We start from the raw sequence: 25387 nt of genomic DNA on the forward strand, positions 1-25387 counted from the left end.
AACCAGATGCAGGTGCCGATGATGCCAGTACAGGGGATGCGACCGAACTCAAGTGGGAGTTCGACGAGGATTCAGGACGTTACTATGTTTCCTTTCCAGACGATCAGTAGTGGAGCCGAGTTGAGGCGATCGGGGATCTTATACATTTGGGGTTGTCTTTATTTTAGTTCCATAGTCGGACCTTGATTGTATTCTAGATGATGTAATGCTATATTTATGTATTGTGTGAAGTGGCGATTGTAAGCCAACTCTTTATCTCTTTCTTATTCAGTACATGAGATGTGTAAAGATTACCCCTCTTGCGACATGCCTACTATGCGGCTATGCCTCTAAGTCGTGCTCCGACACGTGGGAGATATAGCTGCATCGTGGGTGTCACAAACGCATAGTGACAAAGTAAAGCAATTACATGGCGATTGCATTTCATACAATAAAGCGACAACCATAAGGCTCCGGCCAGTTGCCGATGACTTTTACAAAACATGATCATCTCATACAATAACGTATATCGCATCATGTCTTGACCATATCACATCACAACAATGTTGGGGAACGTAGCAATAATTCAAAATTTTCCTACGTGTCACCAAGATCAATCTAGGAGATGCTAGCAACGAGAGAGAGGGAGTGCATCTTCATACCCTTGAAGATCGCTAAGCGGAAGCGTTACAAGAACACGGTTGATGGAGTCGTACTCACGGCGATTCAAATCGCGGAAGATCCGATCTAGCGCCGAATGGACGGAGCCTCCGCGTTCAACACACGTACAGCCTAGGTACGTCTCCTCCTTCTTGATCCAGCAAGAGGAGAGGAGAAGTTGAGGGAGAACTCCAGCAGCACGACGGCGTGGTGGTGGAGTTTGTGGTATTCCTGCAGGGCTTCGCCAAGCTCTACGGAGGAGAAGGAAGAGTTGGAGGAGGGAGGGGCTGCGCCAGGGAAGGGGTGCAGCTGCCCTCTCTCCCCCTCACTATATATAGGGGGAAGGGGGTGGAGGAGGCGCCCTAGGGTTCCCTAGGGGAGGGGCGGCGGCCATAGGGAAAACCCTAGATGGGTTTGGGCACCCCCACCCCTAGGAAACTTGCCCCCCAAGTCGGGAGGGGTGGCTGCCCTAGGGGAGGCGCCCCCACCTCTCCAAGTTACATGAGATGGGGTGGGAGGGGCACTCAGCCCCTTAGTGGGCTGATGTGCCCCCTCCCCTTGTCCCATAAGGCCCGCCAACGCTTGTCGGGGCCTCCGAAACCCCTTTCGGACACGCTGGTCGTCACCCGGTACCCTCGGAACAATTCCGGACTCCAATACCCTTCGTCCAATATATCGATCTTCACCTCCGGACCATTCCGGAACTCCTCGTCACGTCCGGGATCTCATCCGGGACTCCGGAAAACCTTCGGTAACCACATACTATTTCCCATAACAACTCTAGCGTCACCAAACCTTAAGTGTGTAGACCCTACGGGTTCGGGAACCATGCAGACATGACCGAGACATCTCTCCGGCCAATAACCAATAGCGGGATCTGGATACCCATATTGGCTCCCACATGTTCCACGATGATCTCATCGGATGAACCATGATGTCGGGGATTCAATCAATCCCGTATAGAATTCCCTTTGTCTATCGCTATGTTACTTGCCCGAGATTCGATCGTCGGTATCCCCATACCTCGTTCAATCTCGTTACTGGCAAGTCTCTTTACTCATTCCATAACGCATGATCCCGTGGCTAACTCATTAGTCACATTGAGCTCATTATGACGATGCATTACCGAGTGGGCCCAGAGATACCTCTCCGTCACACGGAGTGACAAATCCCAGTCTCGATTCGTGCCAACTCAACAGACACTTTCGGAGATACCTGTAGTGTGCTTTTATAGCCACCCAGTTACGTTGTGACGTTTGGCACACCAAAGCATTCCTACGGTATTCGGGAGTTGCACAATCTCATGGTCTAAGGAAATGATACTTGACATTAGAAAAGCTTTAGCAGATGAACTATACGATCTTGTGCTATGCTTAGGATTGGGTCTTGTCCATCACATCATTCTCCTAATGATGTGATCCCGTTATCAACGACATCCAATGTCCATGGTCAGGAAACCATAACCATCTATTGATCAACGAGCTAGTCAACTAGAGGCTTACTAGGGACATGTTGTGGTCTATGTATTCACACATGTATTACGGTTTCCAGTTAATACAATTATAGCATGAACAATAGACAATTATCATCAACAAGGAAATACAATAATAACCATTTTATTATTGCCTCTAGGGAATATTTCCAACAAACAAGCCCTGCAAAAACAAGTTAGACGTCCTCTACTTTGTTGTTGCAAGTTTTACGTGGCTGCTACGAGCTTCTAGTAAGAACCGTTCTTACCTACGCATCAAAACCACAACAATGTTTCGTCAATTTTGCTCTTTTAACCTTCAACAAGGACCGGGCGTAGTCAAATTCGATTCAACTAAAGTTGGAGAAATAGACACCCGACAACCACCTTTATGCAAAACAAGTTGCATGTTTGTCGGTGGAACCGGTCTCATGAACGTGGTCATGTAAGGTTGGTCCGGGCCGCTTCATCCAACAACACCGCCGAATCAAAATAAGATGTTGGTGGTAAGCAGTATGACTATCATCGCCCACAACTCTTTGTGTTCTACTCATGCGTATCATGCATAGACCTGGCTCGGATGCCACTATTGGGGAACATAGCATGTAATTTCAAAAATTCCTACGCTCATGCAAGATCTATCTAGGAGATGCATAGCGACGAGAGGGGGAGAGTGTGCCCACGTACCCTCATAGACCGAAAGTGGAAGCGTTTGACTACGCGGTTGATATAGTCAAACTTCTTATCATTCCGACTGATCAAGCACCGAACGTACGACACCTCCGAGTTCTGCACACGTTCAGCTCGATGACGTCCCTCGAACACTTGATCCAGCAAAGTGTCGAGGGAGAGTTACGTCAGCATGATGGTGTGGTGATGGTGATAGTGAAGTGATCCGCGCAGGGCTTTGCCTAAGCACTACGACAATATGACCGAAGGCGTAAACTGTGGAGGAGGGCGCCGCACACGGCTAGGAATCAATGTTGTGTGTTCTAGCGGTGCCCTCCCCACATATATATAGGTGGGAGAGGGAGAGGGGCTGCAAGGGGCGCCCAAGTAGGAGTAATCCTACTTGGGCGCCTCCTCCAAGTCGGCCTCCCCCCTTCCATATCCATCGGAGGGGGAAGGAAAGAGAGGGGGAGGGGAAGGAAAGGGGGAGGCCGGATCTTCCCCGTTCCTTCTCCCTTCCTTCCTTTCCTTCTCCTCCTATTCATCCTATAGGGGCGCACCAACCCCTTTTGGGGCTGGTTTGTCCAATTCTTGGCCCATTAGGCCCATATAGCTTGCCGGGGGTTGTGTGGAACCCCTTCCGATGACCCGATATGTACCTGGTACCCCCAGAACACTTCTGGTGTCCGAATACTATTGTCCTATATATGAATATTTACCTCTCGACCATTTCGAGACTCCTCGTCATGTCCGTGATCTCATCTGGGACTCCGAACAACATTCGGTCAACAAATCACATAACTCATATAATACAAAATCGTCATCAAACGTTAAGCGTGACCCTACGGGTTCGAGAACTATGTAGACATGACCAAGACACCTCTTCGGTCAATAACCAGCAGTGGAACCTGGATGCTCATATTGGTTCCCACATATTCTACGAAGATCTTTATCGGTCGTACCGTAATGACAACATACGTTATTCCCATTGTCATCGGTATGTTACTTGCCCGAGATTCGATCGTCGGTATCTTATACCTAGTTCAATATCGTTACCGGCAAGTCTCTTTACTCGTTCCGTAATGCATCATCCCACAACTAACTCTTTACTCACATTGCTTGCAAGGCTTATTATGATGTGCATTACCGAGAGGGCCTAGAGATACCTCTCCGATACTCAGAGTGACAAATCCTAATCTCGATCTATGCCAACCCAACAAATACCTTTGTTGATACCTGTAGAGCATCTTTATAATCACCTAGTTACGTTGTGACATTTGATAGCACACAAGGTATTCCTCCGGTATTCGGGAGTTGCATAATCTCATAGTCAAAGGAATATGTATAAGTCATGAAGAAAGCAATAGCAATAGAACTTAACGACCATTATGCTAAGCTAACGGATGGGTCTTGTCCATTACATCATTCTCCTAATGACATGATCCCGTTGATCAAATGACAACACATGTCTATGGTTAGGAAACTTAACCATCTTTAATTAACGAGCTAGTCTGGTAGAGCCTTACTAGGGACATTGTGTTTTGTCTATGTATCCACACATGTATCAAGTTTCCGGTTAAAACAATTCTAGCATGAATAATAAACATTTATCATGATATAAGGAAATATAAATAACAACTTTATTATTGCCTCTAGAGCATATTTCCTTCATGGGCACGAGGGTTAGATCGTGCTAAACTTTTTAAATGGGTCAAATTGTGCTAAACTTCTATGAGGAAGTCTAAAGGGTGATTTTGACCAGAAGTGGGTGTGTGAAAAAACATAACACACCCCTCACTCGCGACCCTTGATAGCTAAGGCGATTAGGGTTCCCTCTGCCTCCCGTCGGCGCTGCTACCAATCTGCTTCATGTCTTGTGGCCTTAGGGCCATGGAGGTGCGGCAAATTTTGGCCCTTGCCGGCGAGAGGGCTCCTGCTTCATTTTTAGGTGGTTTTTTTGTGTTTGGTTAGGGTCTGTGTTCTGCTCGAGAAGGCGACGCGGTGGCTCCCTAGAGAAGAAATAATGTCCTCTTCTCCCAACCCCCGTTTAGGTGGCGCATCTAGCATCATCGGAGAGCATGTAGAGGTATGTCTCCGGCGGATCTCGAGGGATTTGGTCGGTGTCGGTCTTCAGTGGATCTTCTTGGATAACGTCTTCGTTTGTGTGTTTACAGGTTGAATCCTTCATATCTACGATTTTCTGTCATCGGCGGCAGTAGTTGTTCTGGTTTGTTGGCCCTGTGGGGCCCTAGCACGCCGACTTCCACACTATCTATTACAGTGAGTTTTGTCCAGCTTCGATGAGGAAAAGGAGATGACGACGACGCACCTTCGGTTCGCTTCACGGCCTGAAATTATCGCTGGGTGATCTAAGGATCTAAACGTGTTTGTTTATTTCTGATATTCGTTGTGCTGCGATGATTGATGATGAATAAATTGAAGGTTTTCCTAAAAAAACACACAAAGTGATTTTGGCCCAGTCCACGGCCCAGCTCCATCCCGCCGCCGCCCTTATTCAGCGGCAACTTGGTCCCACAAACCCCCTAAAAAAAATCACGTAGGGGGCCCTCTCACATCTCGCTTACATGCTGGGTCCACCGGACGTCAGTCAAAACGAATCCCTCCGCCTCGCGTAGGACGCACGCTCTCCTCTTCTTCTCCAAAGGCAACCACACCTCCCTCTGCGTCTCCGTAGCCTCTACTCGCTTGTGCTTTGGGCGATTCCATCCAAGGACAGAAGAGGAGAGGAGAGGAGAGGAGGAGGCGGCGGAGGAGAAGTTTGGTAGGGAGATCGATGGGGCTGTCGTTCGGGACGCTGTTCGGGGCGCTGTTCGCCAAGAAGGAGATGCGGATCCTGATGGTCGGCCTCGACGCCGCCGGGAAGACCACCATCCTGTACAAGCTCAAGCTCGGCGAGATCGTCACCACCATCCCCACCATCGGTACCGATGCTGTTCGCCGCGCTGCTATTTTCTGCTTCCGGTTTCTTCCTGTAGCGCTCACGCTCACACGCCCAAATCGTATGTGCGGTGGAACCGCTGGCCGGGCTCGCATGAATTGCTTCCTCCGTTAGTATAGTATATACATGAGAAAAATTAGAACACTGAATTATCCATATGCTTTCTTTCACTTCTGTCTAATCTAGTGTGCTAGATTTCTGTGCTGGTAGCCTGGTACCAGTTGGGTTCTATACGAACAATTGATTTTGTACCTGTGCCAGTTGAACCCCCTATATCGTTTAGCTACTGCTTCTTCTGTCTGTGGTTGCCTGGTGCGTATGTTGAATCAAAGATTTTGGGATACTCTCGTTCGGTTAGAGCTATTTTGTTAGGTTCAGCAGCTTAAGTTGCTATTAGAAGTTGTCCTAGAATCCGTATAGTCAAACATGTTCAGGTTTGCCAGAATAATAAGTAGAGAAAAGTAGCAATTTGCATTTCAAATCCAACCCGTTGGCAGCGATCCAGTTAGGGCCTTCTATTGCAATATGGCTCCTATTTCAGATGTTAGTTCTGTTAGTAGTGAAGTACCTGCCGAATTAAGGATGTTTGTACTTCTGTTAGTAGGGGTTAATGTTGTGGTTGCTTACTCATTGTTTTTTCTTCTTTTGGTTGGGAGGCAGAAGTAAGGATTATATCGCTGACGATATCGTTTTGACATTTTGTTTACACAAGGGTTCAACGTGGAGACAGTAGAGTATAAGAACATCAGCTTCACTGTTTGGGATGTTGGTGGCCAGGACAAGGTGAGGGTTTTGCTCTTTTCTTCTTCTTGGGTCACTCTTTGGCTGTTATTTCCTTGTTTGTCGTCACATGAATAAAATGCTAATCACCTGTTTGCAGTTACTAAAGCGTTTCATTGACAAAAGTCTATTTATGTAAAGACAAGCTGATGATTTATGTATGCCATTTTCAAAACAGATAAGGCCTTTGTGGAGGCACTACTTCCAGAACACTCAGGGCCTTATCTTTGTTGTTGACAGCAACGACAGAGACCGTATTGCTGAGGCAAGAGATGAGCTCCACAGGATGCTGAATGAGGCAAGTGCTATATATACCTGTTGAAATGTTGGACTGTGTTATCTTCTGTAGATGTGCGGTCTAATTTTTGGAAACTCATGTATTATAGAAGTATTAAACATTACATTCAGAGTAATGTGTAAAAATTTACAGCATGAAGAATCTTATCTTATTGCACATGGTACATGTACATCTTGTGGATATCAATAATACTGTGTCCCGGCAACTAGAATACTTTGCATGCTTTACATATGGTGATTTTGAGAACTTGATTTTGCACCATTTATAACTAATAAGTCTATATTATCATATACTTTGCTCACCTTACAATGGTATATCATTCTTTTGAATCTTATCTATGTCTGCCTGTGAAGTCAGTTCCCACAGTAATATTTTTTTTACCGAATTCCCTCGGTAATGTTTGCTAACTGTCACTAGGATGAGCTGCGCAATGCTGTATTGCTTGTTTTTGCTAACAAGCAAGATCTTCCCAATGCCATGAATGCTGCTGAAATAACAGATAAGCTTGGTCTACACTCTCTGCGTCAGCGACACTGGTATTTGACCCTTGCTGATTTTATACCTAGATGATAATTTTGCTAGTTGGAGAAGGCTTGCTGATAAGCTTGGTGTTATTTCCCATTCTATCACAGGTATATCCAGAGTGCTTGCGCCACAAGTGGAGAGGGTCTGTATGAAGGGTTGGACTGGCTCTCCAACAACATAGCCAGCAAGGTTTCTATCTAACACTCAGGGCTGGAATGGGAATTTTTTTTTTGTCAACTTTGCTCTGGTGTTTATTTTTGTGTTGTTCAAGTAGTTCAAGCCTTTCCCTGTGTGCGTTCAGCATAGTTGCATTATGACTTTGATGTTCAGAAATAAATGATGCATGACACTAACAAGTGCTATTTTGCTCGCGGGATTGCAGTCCTGAAGGCTTCCAATGGATTGGCAGGGCCGCAGAAGCAACTAGCGGCTGGACAAATGACTGGAATATGTAGGCATGTTAAAATGCTGCCAGAGTGTTGACATGTCTTTGTAAGCTCGATCTTTGAGCTGTTATCACACTGCTACTATGTTGTATCAATGATTGAATGTACACACGAGGAAACCCTTTATGCTATGTGAAAATGATACCATGTCAGGTGCTCCTGGCCTGAGCCTGATGAGTGATGATGATGATCCTGCCCTGGTTTTGTGAACCGATATGTATTCTGCACGTGATTAATCTCATTCCTTCTTATAATTGACCCGTGTCTCTAGTTAACGGACGTTGCTACGTGTTTGGTATCTGAGGATTATGGCAATCTCGTTTTGGATAAGCTGGTTTTGCAGATTTGGTTGGGGTTTTCTCGCAAAAAGAATTGGTTGTTTTTTTTTGGTTTTATTACTAGAGTTTGTTGGATGGTTAAAATGTAGCTATAATCACACCCCTTATTTTAAAGCAAAATCACAACATGATTATTGGACCTCTTTAGCCCGCGAATGTTCACTACTGGGGGATGGCATTTGCGAATGTTATTTATGGCAAATTCTTTAGAATATACATGGCAATTTCCTTCAGAAACACGTGACAAATTATGGCAACAAAAGGATTTTGCTGTGAAAGATTGCTGTGTTCGCTGAAAGGAATTGTCATATTCCCGCTGCATAAAACCCGGTGACAAACGTTCGCAAATGCCATCCCAGCAAACGTTCGCTAAATTGCATTGCTACCGTATTTTTTCAGGAGAATCACAACATATGTCAGCGACCACGGCATACGACTGGGCCATGCCGCGGTAGGTAACAACGTTGGTGTGGTACGGCCCAAACGGCCGAACCCCCAACGCAGCAGCTAAAAACTCTGCTGCCGGCGCTAGGAACACTCCCGCAGCTCCTCTCTGGACGAGACGAATCGAAGCCGATCCGAGTTTCCAAATGCCGCAGGCGCAGGCTAGGGCGGTCCTGCCGGTGGTGCTCCTCGGCTGCGGCGGCGTCGGCCGCCACCTCCTCCGCCACATCGTCTCCTGCAGACCTCTCCACGCCAACCAGGTCAGGTTCATCCACCCGCCGCTTTCCCCTCCCCGATTCGGCGGCGCTCATGCGTGCTACCTGCTTCTGATTATAGGGCGTCGCCATCCGGGTGGTGGGCGTTGCCGACAGCTCCTCGCTGCTCGTCGCAGACGACGTCCGCGCCAGCGGCCTCGATGACGCGCTCCTCAACGACCTCTGCTCCGCCAAGTCCGCCGGCTCGCCCCTGTCCTCGCTGCTCGCTCGCGGTATGTAAAGTTTCATTCCATCCGCATCGATCCTTATGCTGCGGCGCGAGTGGGTACGGCATTCATCAGAATACTATGTGTAAAAAATACGGCATCGATCGGAGGTTAATCTACTTTTCTTCCCGTACATGCAATGGAATTTGATGTATGCTTGGATTGGTTGTGGAATTCCAGGGCACTGTCAGGTGTTCAACAAGCCGGAGGCAATGGGGAAAGTAATCGATGCTGCTACCATGCTTGGAAGAACAACCGGTTTGTTAATTCTGCACTCTGTTGCTCATAGTACTGTATATCACAGACAACACACCAACCCATTTTCCCTCGCACACCATATATTATGCCTGCCACGTTATTTGCTTCAATCAATAGAAAACATAAAAAATGAAGATCCCAGCTTTGCTCTGTTTGATGATTTTGGTGATACTTTCCTGTTATCCATCTACTGATCTTCTTTACTGCTTGTGTTACACTTGAACACTTTTTGCAGGTCTGGTGATAGTTGATTGTTCTGCAACTTATGACACTGTTGGTGTGCTGAAGGATGCCGTGGATCATGGATGCTGCGTTGTTTTGGCAAACAAAAAACCTCTTACATGTGCTTATGTAAGGCCATCTTGACGCCTAGTCTTACCAAGTGATGTATAAGATTCACTGGTTTATATTCAGTCAATGAGATAAATTTCATATGTGCTTTACCTGATTTGCTTGCTTTTTGTGCAGGAGGATTTTAAAAAGTTGACGTCCCACTTCCGTCAGATAAGATTTGAATCTACTGTATGCACAAGCTACTAGTAATCATTTCTTGATTTCTTGCTCTTTTCATATTGTATATTTGGTCATTTTTTTGTGAAGTATTCTGATAGTTTGTTCATCACTCATGTTCATGCATTATTCTTGTTCATTTTATGTCAAAAAGATATTGTGACTGGACTGCAGGAGTCAAACCATGTATATTACATTATCTTATTTGGTTCTTTCCACTGTTTATTTGATATCTGATGTTTCAATTTTTACAAAGGACATCCACCAATCTTTGCAATTCTTACTTCCAGGTTGGAGCAGGTTTGCCTGTAATAGCTTCTGTAACCCGCATTATTGCATCTGGAGATCCAGTTTCCCGAATCGTTGGCAGTCTGAGTGGTACATAATTTGTAGCATGCTTGTTATGATAATGCAGTGTTTTACAAATAACAATACAATACACTCTTTCCTTAATACACTATTGCAGGTACACTTGGCTATGTGATGAGTGAGCTGGAGGATGGAAAAAAATTTAGTGAAGTTGTGAAAACTGCCAAGGCTCTTGGTTATACAGAACCAGGTCTAAAAGATGTATACTCACCTCATATCTGTCATCATGATATTTATATATGTCTAGTTGTTTACCATTGGTCAATGAGAAGAAAATTACGTTGATACTATAAGCTTATTTCCAGGAAACTATGGTACGTAAGTAAAAGATAGTTGTATAGTTGTATCATTGGGTTGGAAGGAGAATGGATAATTTTATTCGGACTGAAGCAATATGTTGCTACATTTATCTGTATTATGCCATATTAATATATATAGTTCTTCTAACAGACCGCTGTTTGATGAGTATATGGAAAATTGGTAAAGCTTAGACTATAGGATGGAAATATACTGATGTTCTCTCATGCTATTTTTCTACTTCTCATTAGTAAACTTTAGAAATAAAATCTAAAACGTGCATTTGTGGTTGTCTTAAGGCATGAGGTTTTGGAACGTAGCTATAGGCCTGACCTACTTTACTAAAAACACAAGAAATCAGAAAAACCAGTTCACTAAATGAGTTATATTTTTGTGTTTGACTTTTCTTTGTGAAAGCATGCTAAAAGTGAATATACTTTGGTTTTTAACTAAGGACTAGGTACTTTGCTTAACTTATGCTTTGCATAGGAAAGTGCATTTACCCTGCTGTTTATTTTTTGTAGATCCACGTGATGATCTCAGTGGGATGGATGTGGCTAGAAAGGTTAGATAGCTCACGTCTCTTCATGCATTGAGTTAGTTAGCTGTGTTCTACTCATGAATATCGACATAGTTCACTTTACTTGTGTCTTTGTTTAGCCTTTGGCAGTATTTTTCTTCTTCTGTTAAGTGAAGTAGTGAACTGATATGTATATTCTAACTGCTGTTGCATGTTACTTTTGATGAGTTCATGTTTTATTGCTAGGATCCGATAGAAAAAAAAAACTTAACCAGTACAACCAAATACACAAAATGCCCATCCAATTCAAACAGGACAGGCCTACTTTATCTACTTATCCTATTTTGAATTTAAATACCTTCACCTTCCGGATAGCCATTTATATTTGGTGTACATCAAATAATATTATGTTTCTCTAGAAAGGGAACTTATGTTCAGGTTTCAAATGTTTAATAACTTCCATTTGATCCTTTTTTAATTTGTCAAACATATTCGGTATATGTGCAGGCGTTGATCCTAGCTAGGCTTCTCGGGCAGCAGATCAGCATGGAGAATATCAATGTATGCCTATCTAAAATACTGTTCAGCAATTTGAATTATTCTGATGTGCTTGTTTTTGTACAAACATGGTTCCTTGTGCACGGAGTGCTGTTTTTCGTTGTTATAGCTTAACCAATATGCATGTTCCACCTTACTCTTAGTCTGACTGTTCACAAACAATCAAGTAGCTTCTGGGTGAATCAATTCCTTTCCAAATCACTCTACTTGGCGATAACTTGCTTCATATATTCATATGCTGGCACTTAGTTTTTAATTCATAGGACTTCTCTTGACTACTAGGGAGTAGATTAGATAACATGCTACAGTTTGAAAAACTACCCTCCAATGCCTGTAAAGATATTATTTGATTGATCCAATAGTTTCCGTTTTTATCCTAAAAAAATCATTGCTTGTTTGAGTTCCTATTTTTGCCGGAAAGCTGCATCATATATACTGTCCTACATTCTAGTGTGGAAATTTGTGTAACTGAATAGGTACTCTATACTATTTAGATGAGCTAATTTTGTAGTTCTCTTCAGGTTGAGAGTTTATATCCGAGTGAGTTAGGACCTGAGGTTATGCCCACAACGGATTTCCTTGAGAGTGGGTTGGCAAAACTTGATGAGACGATTGAAGCAAAGGTCAAGGCAGCATCTTTGAGGGGAAATGTTCTGCGCTATGTTTGTGTCATTGGAAACACAGGGTATGTATCCTGCCCAATTTGATGGGCATTGTGCATTGTGCAATGTCCTTTTGCATCATCACTCAGTGCTTTTACCTGTACATCAAAACCTCCAATCTATTCTCCAAAACTACATCAGTAATTATTTTCTGCTCATTTGCTGAAATAAAAAACCATGATGTTTGTTTGACATTTTCTTTAAATGCTTATTTTGTGCATGCTGGTAGGTTAGTCTCAATGTTCTTGATATCCCCATTTTGTAGGTGCCAAGTCGGCCTTCAAGAGGTCCCAAAAGATTCTGCACTGGGAAGGTTGAGGGGAAGTGACAATGTGGTATGTTATATTTTTCTCTTTCTTGCTCGTTCATTGTCATATGCCACTTCTCTGTCAGCAGCCTTTTTTTTCGAAATGGAGGCATGAGATTTCCCAAATCCATTAAATAAGGAGAGAATAGAGTTTAGAGTTTTACAAAGCACCCATAAAAACGGCATGACACTTACTCATGAAAAATGATAGGCCCTAGTTTCTTAGCGCCTGCGGTAACCCAAAGCTTGGCCTCAATGATGGTGCTAAGAAGGATTGGCGGCGGGACACACCTGTTGCAGAACATCCAAGCATTTCTTTCGTTCCAGATTGTCCAGAGACAAGCATGGTGAGAGAAGCCATAGCCTGCCTATTGGGTCTGAGTAGGGTTTCTTTTGCCTTCCACTAGACGGGCCAGTATCTTGTCAACCCTTCCAGACCATTAATTGATGCAAAGAATGCTCTACCTTTTACTGGTTGCATTGCCCCTTCTTTTTGGTGCAGTTGACAATTTGGGATAAACTTGGGATAAGCAGAGGTACACTAAAAGTACCGAAGTCAGTACTGCTTAAACTGGCTTATAATGTGCTAGAAGCAGTTTGATTAAAAATCTCAGCTTCTACTAGTTTCCATAGATATCTTTTGGAACAACAGAGAATCAAGTCTTACATGTTTTAATGTTCAAAGTGGTGCTGACCCATGAATTATCAAATCAATTAGCGTCCTGAATGTTTGGTCTCCAATTTTTTTGCTCTGCTACTTCGAAAGTTCACCTTTTGTTTTCTGAAAACCAGTGTCTTACCTACAAATGCATCATTTCTCCTGATCAGGTGGAGATATACAGCAGATGCTACGAGAGCTCCCCGCTGGTGATCCAGGGTGCAGGAGCCGGGAACGACACCACCGCTGCAGGAGTTCTCGCTGATATAATCGATCTCCAAGATCTTTTCCAGACAAGAGCGTGATTGCCTTGTTTTAGCACCAAGGAGTTTGATTATTGAGTTGTATATGATCGACCGTATTGTCCATTGAACTGAAATTGGTTTTTGGCGTTTGAGGTTGTATGCACATTTTCGGTCATGTTTGGCTGCTGTTGATGTTCAGAGTTGCCATGCGTTCGTGTCACACGTGTAGCACTTATCAGGGTTCATAATTTTTGCTTTTTGGTTGGCTGTTTCGTTCGTGGTGGTACCAGCCTGTTTCGTTTGGCCGACCCGGACACACGCCGTGCCAAGTTGTTTCGTTCACGGGACTCGGGGTAGGCGCATGCGGCCGGGTCAGTTAACGCGAGCCGGCTTGGGTGCATACATTAAAATGTTGCATGTATGTGCTTAAATGTTGCAACATTTTTTTGCTTGTTTTTCTCATAGTGCAGGAACAAGTGCTGCATACCGATTCTATTTTTGGGGTTTATGGCAAGCTTAGTGACATGAGAATGACAACTTTAATTGTCCAGCATGACAACTTTTTTTTCGGATGGTAAGCTTCAGTTTTTTTTTTGGGTTTGTTTTTTCTTTTTGGATGACAACTTTGGTTGTCAGAAATGTAAGGGCCGGAGTGCTTTGTGCCATACGCGTGGCATTTATCATTTGGAAAAATTATACTCACAGCAGGCCCTGCACTAATGCGAAACCCCGCGTGTGAGCTGGCGCACGTTGGCGTACCACACACACCGGCTACCTGTTGACAATATATGTTGGCATGTCACATAACACAATTAAGATTGCCTCAAATGAAAAGGTTCTGTATCATCAAAATAAGAAACTTTGATGTTTGAGTCATTATCATCCAATCTCATCTAAAGGGCTGAAACTATAGGATTTTGCATTCTGAGTATTGTTTGGCCAATGGTGCCTTCAAGATGACGTCGTATGAAAAAATTGCTATATGCATTGTTTTCGTCCAGCTAATTGATTTTGACATATAAATTATCTCAATCCGAGGTCATTTGCAAAAGTTGGAGCTGATGCACTACGGACCGACCATGAGCGAAAAATGGCCCGAGGCATCAGACACGTGTGTGTTTGATGTCTGATTGGTCGCGCGAGCGATTCAGCCCTCAAGATGGTCTTGAGTCGAAAAACGTACAACATAGAAGTTGTTTGTCGTGTCGAAACGGCCAAATCTTCTTTTGGGATCATTTTCATCTGAGGTCGTTTGTTGCCTGTGAGATTGAAAAATCGAACTGATATCTCTAATTTGCCTAAATCCGAGTTCGGTTAATTTTGAAAAGATTTGGATGGGATTTGAAGTCTTTTCTTATACGGTAAGTCCAGCCGCCTCATAAATAGACGAGAGGTGACGGCCTCGGACAACACACAATCGAACAAATCATCTACCGCTGTTTATCTTTTACCTTTTCCCTTGTTCTTCTTCTTCCTCGTTCTTCATTTGTTCTTCCTGTTGCAGGGCGGCGAACCTTGAGGCCCTAGGGGCGATCAAGTCAACCTAGGGCAGCCCATAGCCGCCCCGCGCCCTGGCAGGGTCCTTCCCGGGCGTGTGGGGCTTTGGGTCTACAAAAACGTCTGTCGGATTGCTTGCGCACTGTGCTTCTGGCCGGGTCTCCTTTGACGTGAGCTGCAGTGCATCATCCCCGGCGTCCAGGCTACATGGTGTCGTGTTCGTGTGCGAACACACTTTTTGGTGACTCCGCTGGTGTGACGCCCCAAGACCGGAGCTTCAGATGCCTTCCAGGGTTTCCGGGTTTCGTCGTGTGATTTGTTTGGTTCATTGCATTCATCATAGCATCATGTGCATTTGCATCATGTTATCATGTCATCATGTCTTTAATCTTTCCATCTCATAATCTTTTGCAACTCAACTAAATAAACCGTATGGATTTTCAGTCCATTTAAACCGAGGGAATTCACATGGTGATTCTCTTTATAATATATCCTCTCGATATTTAGAGAGCTATAGTAAATATCCCAATTATGTGGAATTAGCTTGACACACTTGCAAAATATTTCCCCATGCCTTCGTCCCATGCATCATCTCCTTTTCCTTTCCTTCTATTTCCTGTCTTTTGCTAGTCCCATTTTCCCCTTCTCTATTTAATGTCCATTCTTTTCCTATAAATTCTAGACCGTGCCAGGACCACCTCCTCCAATTTTCAGATCCTTTGGACTTGTTTTGGTTGGATTAAAAAATGGCTCAAGTTTGAATCTGATTCAAACTTGAATTATTTTTCTATCTCTAAAATATTGCCAAACCATTTTATTATATTTGTGCACAGTTCCGCACTTCAAGAATATTTTATTTTCTGAAATATTCTTTCCCTAACCCTCTCTTATTTTTTCTTCTCTCTATTTGTTTCCTGTTAAAGCAAATTAGAGATAGGGAGAGAGGCAGCCTGCTCTGCTGGCCTCTTAGAACTCCCACCAGTCCAGCCCAATTGGGCCTCCCGCACCGGCCCAACTGATCTCCCATCCTAACCCTAGCCCAACCTCCCGCTCGATACCTCCTCCTCCTAGTTCCCACGTGCGCCGCCATCGCTCTCCCCTCGACCCGATCCCCATCCTCTCGCAGTCTCTCTCTCTCCCTCCTCTCGCAGCCTCCCGCACGCCTCCCTCTGCAGCACAGGACGCGCCCGCACCTCCTCCTCACCAAGCTCCCCGTCTCCCAAGCGTCCGAGGAGAGGAGCTTCATCGAGCTCCCCTGAAGTCGCACGTCACCGGATCCCGTCCGCTGCAACCAGGAGCGCCGCCGCCCTTGACCCGCCTCACCGTCGTCCATGGCCACGCCTTCGCCAAGTGTCAGCGCAGCCTGGTCATCATCCTGCCGTTCTCCTTCGTCACCGGACCCGAGCCGTCCTCTGTTTCCTCTACACCGTGAAGGAGCCACCTCGCTCGCGTGTGTCCTCCACCAGCAGCCTGCAACGCCTGAGGAGAGCCGAGCTCCTCCCGGTCCCCATGGTGGATGCTTCCCCTGCCCGAGCTTCCCTGCAGCCGACGTCCAAGCCTCTCGCCCCCATGACCTCGCTGCATCTCGCGCCGCTGCTCATGGCCTGCACCAACCTCCTCCTCCACCGTCAAGTACGCTGTCCCCCGTCGTACCGTCGCTGGAGTGCACGCCCAAGCCCCGGTGTAACCTCACCTTCGGCCATGCCATTGCCTTCCTGAACTGTTGTCGCTGGACGCCAAGACCACCGTTACACCTGTGGATTGCGCTGTTGTTCGCTGCACGCCAGGACCACCCCGTGGATTTTGCCAAGTACCACGACGAACCATGAAGCCCCACAAGATACCTAGTACCGCGACGACCCCGAACACTGGATTCATCAAGTCCCTCTTCGTCTGTACCACTACCATCATCGAAGACACGTGCTACGCAATGTCAAGTTCGACTACAACGTGTGTACGCCTACCATCACCAGAGACCCGTGCACGACTATCGTCGCCGTGGATCCGACAAGTACCCCTACAACAAGTGTACCTCTACCGCCGTTTTCGGAATAGCTAAGAACGTCAAGTACCCCTTCGAGATGACGAGACCGGCAAGTTCGAATGACCCCAAGTACCTCTTCGAAACGACTGAGTACCATTACCGTCGGACGCTCGAACGACTACAGGCCGAAATGTCAAGTTCCTCGATGAACCATGTACGACTACCGTTTCTCATGGATTCACCTATGTACCACGAAATGGACGACCCTACAAGTTCAACCTACCGTTGCCGTGTATGACTACCATCGCCTCGGAGATGTTGGGTTCATCAAGTTCCTCTTCGGAAAAGTACCACTACTTCCACTATGAACTCGTTTCGCTCCGGAATTGCACGCTTTGAAGGTATACCCCGAGACGACTGCCCGTGAACGAATGCATGTGTGATGTATGAGATGCTCGTGCTTGCTTCGTGCTCGAATTGTCGGTGCACGTTGCCCCTCTTTTGCCTTGTCACCATCATCGACTCATGGGACACCCGATATTCCGGGGGTGCCCCACCATGTTTTGCACGCATCCGTACACTTCTCCTTTACATCGGTATCTCAATCGAGTTACCTGAACCGGAACGCTGCAGTGGCATCATTTTCGTTATCGTTGTCGTGGCACCCCTTTTCTTTCCACCACGGTGACAAATGCTTCATAATGCTCTTGTCAACTATTAATTATAAAATGCATTAACTTGAACATGTCATCCGCATCATGTTAACAACATTAAGATGGTTTAAATTGTTGTTTGCTTTAATTTGCTAAATGCATATGGGGATTTACCGGATTTGTTGTTTGTTATATCCGGCCCCATTTAAATTGTTTAGATGGTGTAGTTTTGTTATGCCTCACCTCTTACCATGTTAACCAACATTTAATATTGTTGAGTACCTAACCGGGAGGGAACTAAATAATTGATGTGGTGTTTCGTCAATATGCAACGGAGTTGCATATTGAGCTCCACTTAATTTGTATAATTGCTTGTGCACTTTGCCATGCCATGCATATTTAAACCGGACATGCATCATACTTGTTTGCGCATCGTGCCATGCTTATGCGGTGGTTGTTTACTATGTTGTTTGCTTCTTTCCTGTGTTGCCTCTTCGGATTAGTTCCGATAACGTCGCGTTTGTGAGGATCCGTTCGACAACGTCCGTTTGTCTTCTTCATGAACTTGTTCTTCTTCCTTGCGGGATCTCAGGCAAGATGACCATACCCTCGAAATCACTTCTATCTTTGCTTGCCAGTTGCTCGCTCTTTTGCTATGCCTATGCTACGATACCTACCACTTGCTTTATCATGCCTCCCATATTGCTAAGCCAAGCCTCTAACCCACCTTGTCCTAGCAAACCGTTGTTTGGCTATGTTACCGCTTTGCTCAGCCCCTCTTATAGCGTTGTTAGTTGCAGGTGAAGATTGGAGCTTGTTCCATGTTGGAACATGGTTATTTTGTTGGGATATCACAATATCTCTTATTATATTAATGCACCTATACACTTGGTAAAGGGTGGAAGGCTCGGCCTTATGCCTGGTGTTTTGTTCCACTCTTGCCGCCCTAGTTTCAGTCATATCGGTGTTATGTCCCCGGATTTTGCGTTCCTTACACAGTTGGGTTATAATGGGAACCCCTTGACAGTTCGCCTTGAATAAAACTCCTCCAGCAAGGCCCAACATTGGTTTTACCATTCACCACCTAGCCTTTTCTTTCCCTTGGGTTCTGCAGACTCAAGGGTCATCTTTATTTAAACCCTCGGGCCAGTGCTCCTCTGAGTGTTGGTCCAACTTGTCAGCCGCCGGTGGCTACCAGGGGCAACTCTGGGTTGGCCTACCGGAAGTTTGGACAATCTGGTGTGCCCTGAGAACGAGATATGTGCAGCTCCTATCGGGATTTGTCGGCACATTCGGGTGGCTTTGCTGGTCTTGTTTTACCATTGTCGAAATGTCTTGTAACCGGGATTCCGAGCCTGATCGGGTCTTCCTGGGAGAAGGAATATCCTTCGTTGACCGTGAGAGCTTGTGATGGGCTAAGTTGGGACACCCCTGCAGGGTTATGAACTTTCGAAAGCCATGCCCGCGGTTATGGGCAGATGGGAATTTGTTAATGTCCGGTTGTAGAAAACCTGAAACTTAACTTAATTAAAATGGATCAACATCGTGTGTAGCCGTGATGGTCTCTTCTCGGCAGGGTCCGGAAAGTGAACACGGTGTTGGAGTTATGCTTGACGTAGGTTGCTCTAGGATCACTTCTTGATCATAGATTCTCGACCGTGCTTTTGCCTTCTCTTCTCGCTCTCATTTGCGTATGTTAGCCACCAAATATGCTAGTCGCTTGCTGCAGCTCCACCTCATACCTTCTACCCTACCTATAAGCTTAAATAGTCTTGATCGCGAGGGTGTGAGATTGCTGAGTCCCCGTGACTCATAGATTACTTCCAAAACCAGTTTGCAGGTGCCGATGATACCGTACATGTGACGCAACCGAGCTCAAGGAGGAGCTCGTTGAAGATCGTGTTCGTTATGTTGTTCCATTTCCAGTTGATTAGTAGTGGAGCCCAGTTGGGACGATCGGGGATCTGTGTAGCATTTGGGGTAGTCTTCTTTTATTTTGGTTCCGTAGTCGGACCTTGATTGTATCTGGGTGATGTAATGCTTTATTCATGTATTGTGTGAAGTGGCGATTGTAAGCCAACTATGTATCTCTTTTTCTTATGTATTACATGGGTTGTGTGAATATTACCTCACTTGCGACATTGCTTTCAATGCGGTTATGCCTCTAAGTCGTGCTTCGACACGTGGGAGATATAGCCGCATCGAGGGCGTTACAGCTGGGGACGAAGATTTGAACGGTCTCCAGCCCATTCTTGCTCCGAAGAGATCGTCATCAAGGGCTTGCAATCTACAAAGGCAATATGAATACTCAATCCCCTTGTGTAGATGCAAATAATTCATATGGTGTTACGAGATCGTTTAATGAGTACACTCTATTTTCCATCCCTATTTTTTTCAATCATGCAACTAATTACGTGCAAAGGCCAATTCAAAGTAATTTACATGCTTCAACTTCTTATGATACTAGTAACATGCACCACATGTATTCCAACTCCCACACATCGGCAACCCACAAATCCTAGGCCGATGAACAACCTGATGAGTTCGGCTAATCAAGTTAAAACACCCCATGTAGGAACTTTTAATAGCACGCAACAAAGTGTTTGACCTTTTTATTCATCGGCAACTAACTTGCAACATGTTATTCCAAACATGCCGGTGGATAGGAATTGTCCATGCTACTACTAGTTATTCGTCAAATTACCTTCAAACATCATATGATACGCCCATGTTACTAATTTTTCGGCACCATAGGCAACTGTTGATATCCATAATTCGGCTCCGCACCTTCATGGTCATGGCCGAATAAGTGAAAATCTTGTAGGAGCACATATGCTTTCACCTAGCACTGTAGCATATGATCTTGCCCCTACATAATTACAGAATTGAGATATCTCATTGCCGAAAGAGTCTAAAAGCATTGGGAAGAAACCATATCCAAATTGGGTAATCAAGAACAAGCTTACATTTTCTTGGGATTTGTGCCATGATATTCGCTAGGAACTAATAGAAGGCAGTAAGCCTCATGATTTTGCTACTGTAAAGGCTAGACTTGTGCAAATGATGCACTCACCCCGTATTGTAGAATTCAGTGTACCCCCTAAGTGATTGCAAAGTTTCGTCAACTCATTGCTGAAAGAGTCTCAAAGCATTGGGGGGCAATCTCATGAGGAGTGGATGGAAATTGAGATGAAAAAGCTTAACGCTCCCTAAGCTGAGATGTGGGCTAAAATTAGACAAGAACGAGAATCCTTGCAAATTCAAAAAGAGAACAATATTGATTCAGATAACAAAGAAAATTTGGTTATTGAAAAAGCTGAATCAAATAGTTTGTGTACTGAATCTATTCAAGAAAAAGAGGAAGCCAAGGCATTAGAGAGTCATTAAAAAACATAGCATATTATTCAAGTGATACAACATCATGCTCTCCCAACGTGTATGAAGATGTATGTCTAGCAAGTGATTTACCTATTTTTAGATTTGGTCACAATTTTATTGTTGATGCATCTATTAGAAAAATCTTACAAATAATTTTGAAAGACCAATGATGAAGGGTAATTTACTTATTAGCAATAAAATTGTTGCAAAGCATATCTGTAACACATTGTACCATTCGAAGAGACTGATACCGACATATTATTGCATCCAAAAACTTTTCCCATTGTTTTATGTGAAGTTTATATCTAAGTGGGTAGCTTTGCTTGTTTCTTACTTGGCTTACACTTGGTCTTAATTGATACATATGTGTTCTAATTATTTTTGTTTCAGAAATTTAAAGTCAAGGTTAAATTATTTTGAGAAAACTGATGGTACCCTTCCGTAGTGGCTATCATGCCTTGCTCGGTTGCACTACCATCGCCCGCTTTAATGTGGCACCACACTAAGCTTATTTAAAGCTTAAGATGCCGGGGCCCAACAACGTTATCACCATTAATGGTAACATGGAGCGCTCCCTTCGTACAGAGGAGCAAACAACGGCCTACCCAGCCAACTCCAAAGCAACCGAGGAAGCCGTGCGACGGTCTGCTTGGCCTCATCTATCAAGTGCCTCGAAGCGCGTCCGCATCCTTGCTCCGGCTCTGGGACGCAATCGTGTGAACCCTAAATAGGGATACACGCTCCCTAAGGGAGTCCTGGATATGGGGATCCTCAGGTGATTGGCCTATTCGATATGGGCCGGACTGATGGGCCGTGAAGATAAAACAGAAGACTATCCCCCGTATCCGGGAGGGACTCCTATATGCGTGGACGGCAAGTTTGGTGTCCGAATGTATTATTTCCTTCTTCTACGAACCAACTCTGTACAACCCTATGCCCCTCCGGTGTGTATATAAACCGTGGGCTTTAGTCCATAGAGACGATCAGAATAATCATAGGCTAGACAACTAGGGTTTAGCCATTACGGTCTTGAGGTAGATCAACTCTTGTAACCCTTATACTCATCGAATACAATCAAGCATGACGTAGGGTTTTACCTCCTTTAAGAGGGCCCGAACCTGGGTAAACATCGTGTCTCTATTGTTCCCTATTACCATTGATCCTTAGACTCACAGCTTGGGCCCCCTATCCGAGATCTGCCGGTTTTGACACCGACATTGGCGCTTTCATTGAGAGCTCCGTTGTGTAGTCACGAAAAGCGATTTATGGCTCGCCTTGTCATCAACAATGATATCACCTCTGGAAGGAGCCTAACTTCAGGACAGGTCCTCGAGCTCGGCGGTTTCGCTGTGGGTGCCCGCATGACCATCAAGCCAACGGCGCCCCCCGCGATCGCCAAACATCACCTCCGCATCGGTCTCGAACACTCCAAAAAGATGGATCCGGCGGACATCTCGTCCTTAAACAAGCTGCTAGATCGCATCGCTGCCCTATGGCTTTCAATGGATTATGATCGGATCGGGCTTAAACCTGACCAGAGGGAAATCAATTCCCCGCCGATCACTCACCCGGTGGCGGTCGTCGAGGAACGAGCCGAATCCCCTAAGTTAAAAACTAGCTACGTTCAGATATCCGAACCCATTGAACTGGGTGCTCTTCCTTTCGATGAGACTCCGCCTCCCCCGAACTCAGGGTCGAACTTAGGGACCGGGGAGCGTTTAGACCCCCGGACCTGAACCAGTGACCTCGGAGATTTTACAAGCTCCGGACACAATTTTGGGTCGGGATTCAGGTTTTAGCCCACCCACCCACCACAATCAATACTCTCCAAGTAATTCAGGCCCTCCAGACATATATGACCTGATGTATATACGACAGCAACCTCAGGAAACGGTCCATCACTTTTGGGCCATGTTCCTACTTGTCAAAAACAAGATTAAAGATTGTTGCGACAACGATGCCGTCTCGGTCTTTCTTCGTAATTGTACCGATGAGGGAATTCGGAATGCCCTCGACCGCCGTCACATACAGAGTTTCACGGAACTATCGCATGGCGTACGGAAGTCCTGCGCGATGGAAAGCACATGGAAGCCCCAAAAAACCCAATTGGAACCTGCTGCCTTTAAGCAGTACACTGCCCGGGCAAAATGGGTACACCCTTACGAGGCATCTGATCATAAGCCTGTCGACAAGGAAAACAAACCCTTTGTAGGATACAGGTCCTTTCTTGATGAACTTCTCGACAAACCCTGTCAGATACATGCGACGCCGAACACCGAACCAACTCATAGCCTTCGGGCATGTTGGGTAGTCCGACAGGTGGCTAAAAGTGGCGAGGCCATCCTCACCACCGCTACTCCAGAGAAGCATTCTCCGGAGGATGACAATCTTAACGTCTTTATGATCTTTGATACTTTCTCTTCAAATAATCGGCGTAAGAGGGCACTCCGTGACCTCGCCAAAAATCACCAAGTAACCACAATGAGCCCATGGAACGACGCGGCAATAACCTTCACCGCGAACGATGAACCAAGGGCCCGATCAGTCTGAGCACCCGCCGCCTTGGTTCTAAACCCAATTGTGGACGGCTTCTGACTTACCAAAGTGCTCATGGACGACGGCAGTGGGCTTAACCTCATCTATGAGGACACACTCGACAAAATGCATATTGACATAGCACGCATCGAGCAAAGCAGTACCACCTTTCGAGGCATCATCCCTAGTCGAGAAGCACGATGCTCGGGGAAAATCAAACTTGATGTAGTATTTGGCACGCCTGAGAATTACAGGTCCGAAGAGTTGCTCTTCCACATGGCTCCCTTCAATAGCAGATATCACGCCCTTTTAGGGCGGGATGCTTTCTCATGCTTCCAAGCCATACCCCATTACGGGTTCATGAAGCTTAAAATGCCAGGGCCCAATGGAATAAGCCATACCCCATCTGGACAAAGCACTCCGCGCTGAAAACAAAGACGCATCCTTGGCCCTTGAGGTACTATATGAAGCTCTTGCGGTCGAAGAACTAACCACCCTGCGATCCACGGTGGACAAGGATGACGTGATTCTTGATAAGAGACCTAAATCCACCTCCTTCAAGCCAGCAGATGAAATAGTTAAATTTCAAGTACACCCGATGGATCATAATAAAACAACGTCCATTGGAGCACAGCTGGATCTGACGGTAGACTCCGCCCTACGCGCGTTCCTATGCGAAAATTGGGATATCTTTGCCTAGCACCCTTCAGACATGTCTGGGATCCCACGCAGACTGGCCGAACACAACCTCAACATAAGAAGGGGTTCACACCAGTCAAGCAAACACTGTGGCGATTTTCCGAACCCAAACGACAAGCTATGGGGGAGGAGCTAGCCAAACTACTCGAAGCCGGGTTCATCAGAGAAATCAAACACCTGGACTGGCTAGCCAACTTGGTCATGGTACCAAAGAAGGATAAATCTTGGCGCCTTTGCGTCGATTCCAGGGACCTCAATAAGGCTTGACCTAAAGACCCCTTCCCGTTGCCCCGCATTGACCAGATTAGTGATGTGACTGCAGGACACGATTCATTGTGTTTCCTCGACGCTTACTCTGGATACCATCAGATTAAAATGAAGGAGTTCGACCAGGCCGCAACGTCGTTCATCACCCCATACGGGCCTTCCTGTTTCAACACTATGCCTTTTGGGCTTAAAAACACTGGTGCCACGTATCAACGCATGATTCAAATATGCTTGGAAAAAAAATCGGCAAGACAGTTGAGCGTATGTGGACGACGTGGTCATCAAGACTAAACACGTCGAATCACTGGTGGACGATCTCCGCCTCACATTTGACAACCTTCGAACATACGACATACGACTCAATCCGGAAAAATGCATTTTTGGCGTCCCAGCCAGAAAGCTACTGGGGTTCATCGTCTCCAATAGAGGAAGTGAAGCAAACCCAGCCAAAATCCGAGCCTTGTCGCAACTGGCCATACCAACATACTTCAAGCAGGTCCAAAAACTAGCAGGGTGCATGGCAGCTTTGAGCCACTTCATCTCCAGATTAGGAGAAAAAATATTTCCACTTTATAGACTACTTAGACGCACCGACAACTTCGAGTGGACAGATGCGGCTATAGCCGGATTGGAAGAAATAAAAACCTTATTAGCAGGCAACCCAATCCTGTCCGCCCCAAGTGTTGGTGAGCCTATGTTGCTTTATATATCTGCAACTCACCAGGTAGTGAGCGCTGTACTCATTGTCGAGCGAGGGGAAGAGGGACATAAATTACCCATCCAGAAACCAGTGTACTATGTATCAGAGGTCCTCACACCATGAAAATCCCGATACCCTCACTACCAAAAGATAGCTTATGTGGTCTTTATGGCACCCCGAAAACTACGACACTATTTTTTAAGAGTGTTCGATCACGATAGCATCCGAAGTACCACTCAA

General features: G+C 45.5%; 2 protein-coding genes across 2 annotated transcripts; both read left to right on the forward strand.

The window, feature by feature from the left end:
- The first annotated feature begins 5413 nt into the window (after positions 1-5413).
- LOC125508767 (ADP-ribosylation factor 1-like) lies at positions 5414-8041 on the forward strand. Its single transcript, XM_048673560.1, has 6 exons — positions 5414-5721; positions 6451-6521; positions 6697-6816; positions 7234-7352; positions 7449-7530; positions 7724-8041. The coding sequence occupies exons 1-6, from the start codon at positions 5574-5576 to the stop codon at positions 7727-7729; spliced, it is 546 nt and encodes a 181-aa protein (XP_048529517.1). The 5' UTR covers positions 5414-5573; the 3' UTR covers positions 7730-8041.
- A 526-nt stretch (positions 8042-8567) lies between these two features.
- LOC125508766 (bifunctional aspartokinase/homoserine dehydrogenase 1) lies at positions 8568-13693 on the forward strand. The gene is made up of 12 exons (XM_048673559.1): positions 8568-8829; positions 8906-9056; positions 9231-9308; positions 9544-9659; positions 9777-9830; positions 10109-10196; positions 10285-10377; positions 11009-11049; positions 11512-11565; positions 12084-12247; positions 12490-12559; positions 13360-13693. Exons 1-12 carry the CDS (start codon positions 8716-8718, stop codon positions 13492-13494), a joined length of 1158 nt encoding a protein of 385 aa, XP_048529516.1. The 5' UTR covers positions 8568-8715; the 3' UTR covers positions 13495-13693.
- The last annotated feature ends 11694 nt before the right edge of the window (positions 13694-25387 follow it).

Source organism: Triticum urartu, chromosome 5 (genome assembly GCF_003073215.2).
Source record: "Triticum urartu cultivar G1812 chromosome 5, Tu2.1, whole genome shotgun sequence".
Taxonomy (NCBI): Eukaryota; Viridiplantae; Streptophyta; class Magnoliopsida; order Poales; family Poaceae; genus Triticum; species Triticum urartu.

Bases quoted from the DNA above. Each gene is read 5' to 3' on its own strand.
- LOC125508766 (XM_048673559.1), top strand. From the start codon at position 8,716: ATGCCGCAGGCGCAGGCTAGGGCGGTCCTGCCGGTGGTGCTCCTCGGC. The intron at 8,830-8,905 runs GTCAGGTTCATC...TTCTGATTATAG, and splicing joins GACCTCTCCACGCCAACCAG to GGCGTCGCCATCCGGGTGGT. The intron at 10,378-11,008 runs GTCTAAAAGATG...TATTTTTTGTAG, and splicing joins TCTTGGTTATACAGAACCAG to ATCCACGTGATGATCTCAGT.
- LOC125508767 (XM_048673560.1), top strand. From the start codon at position 5,574: ATGGGGCTGTCGTTCGGGACGCTGTTCGGGGCGCTGTTCGCCAAGAAG. The intron at 5,722-6,450 runs GTACCGATGCTG...TGTTTACACAAG, and splicing joins CACCACCATCCCCACCATCG to GGTTCAACGTGGAGACAGTA. The intron at 7,353-7,448 runs GTATTTGACCCT...ATTCTATCACAG, and splicing joins TCTCTGCGTCAGCGACACTG to GTATATCCAGAGTGCTTGCG.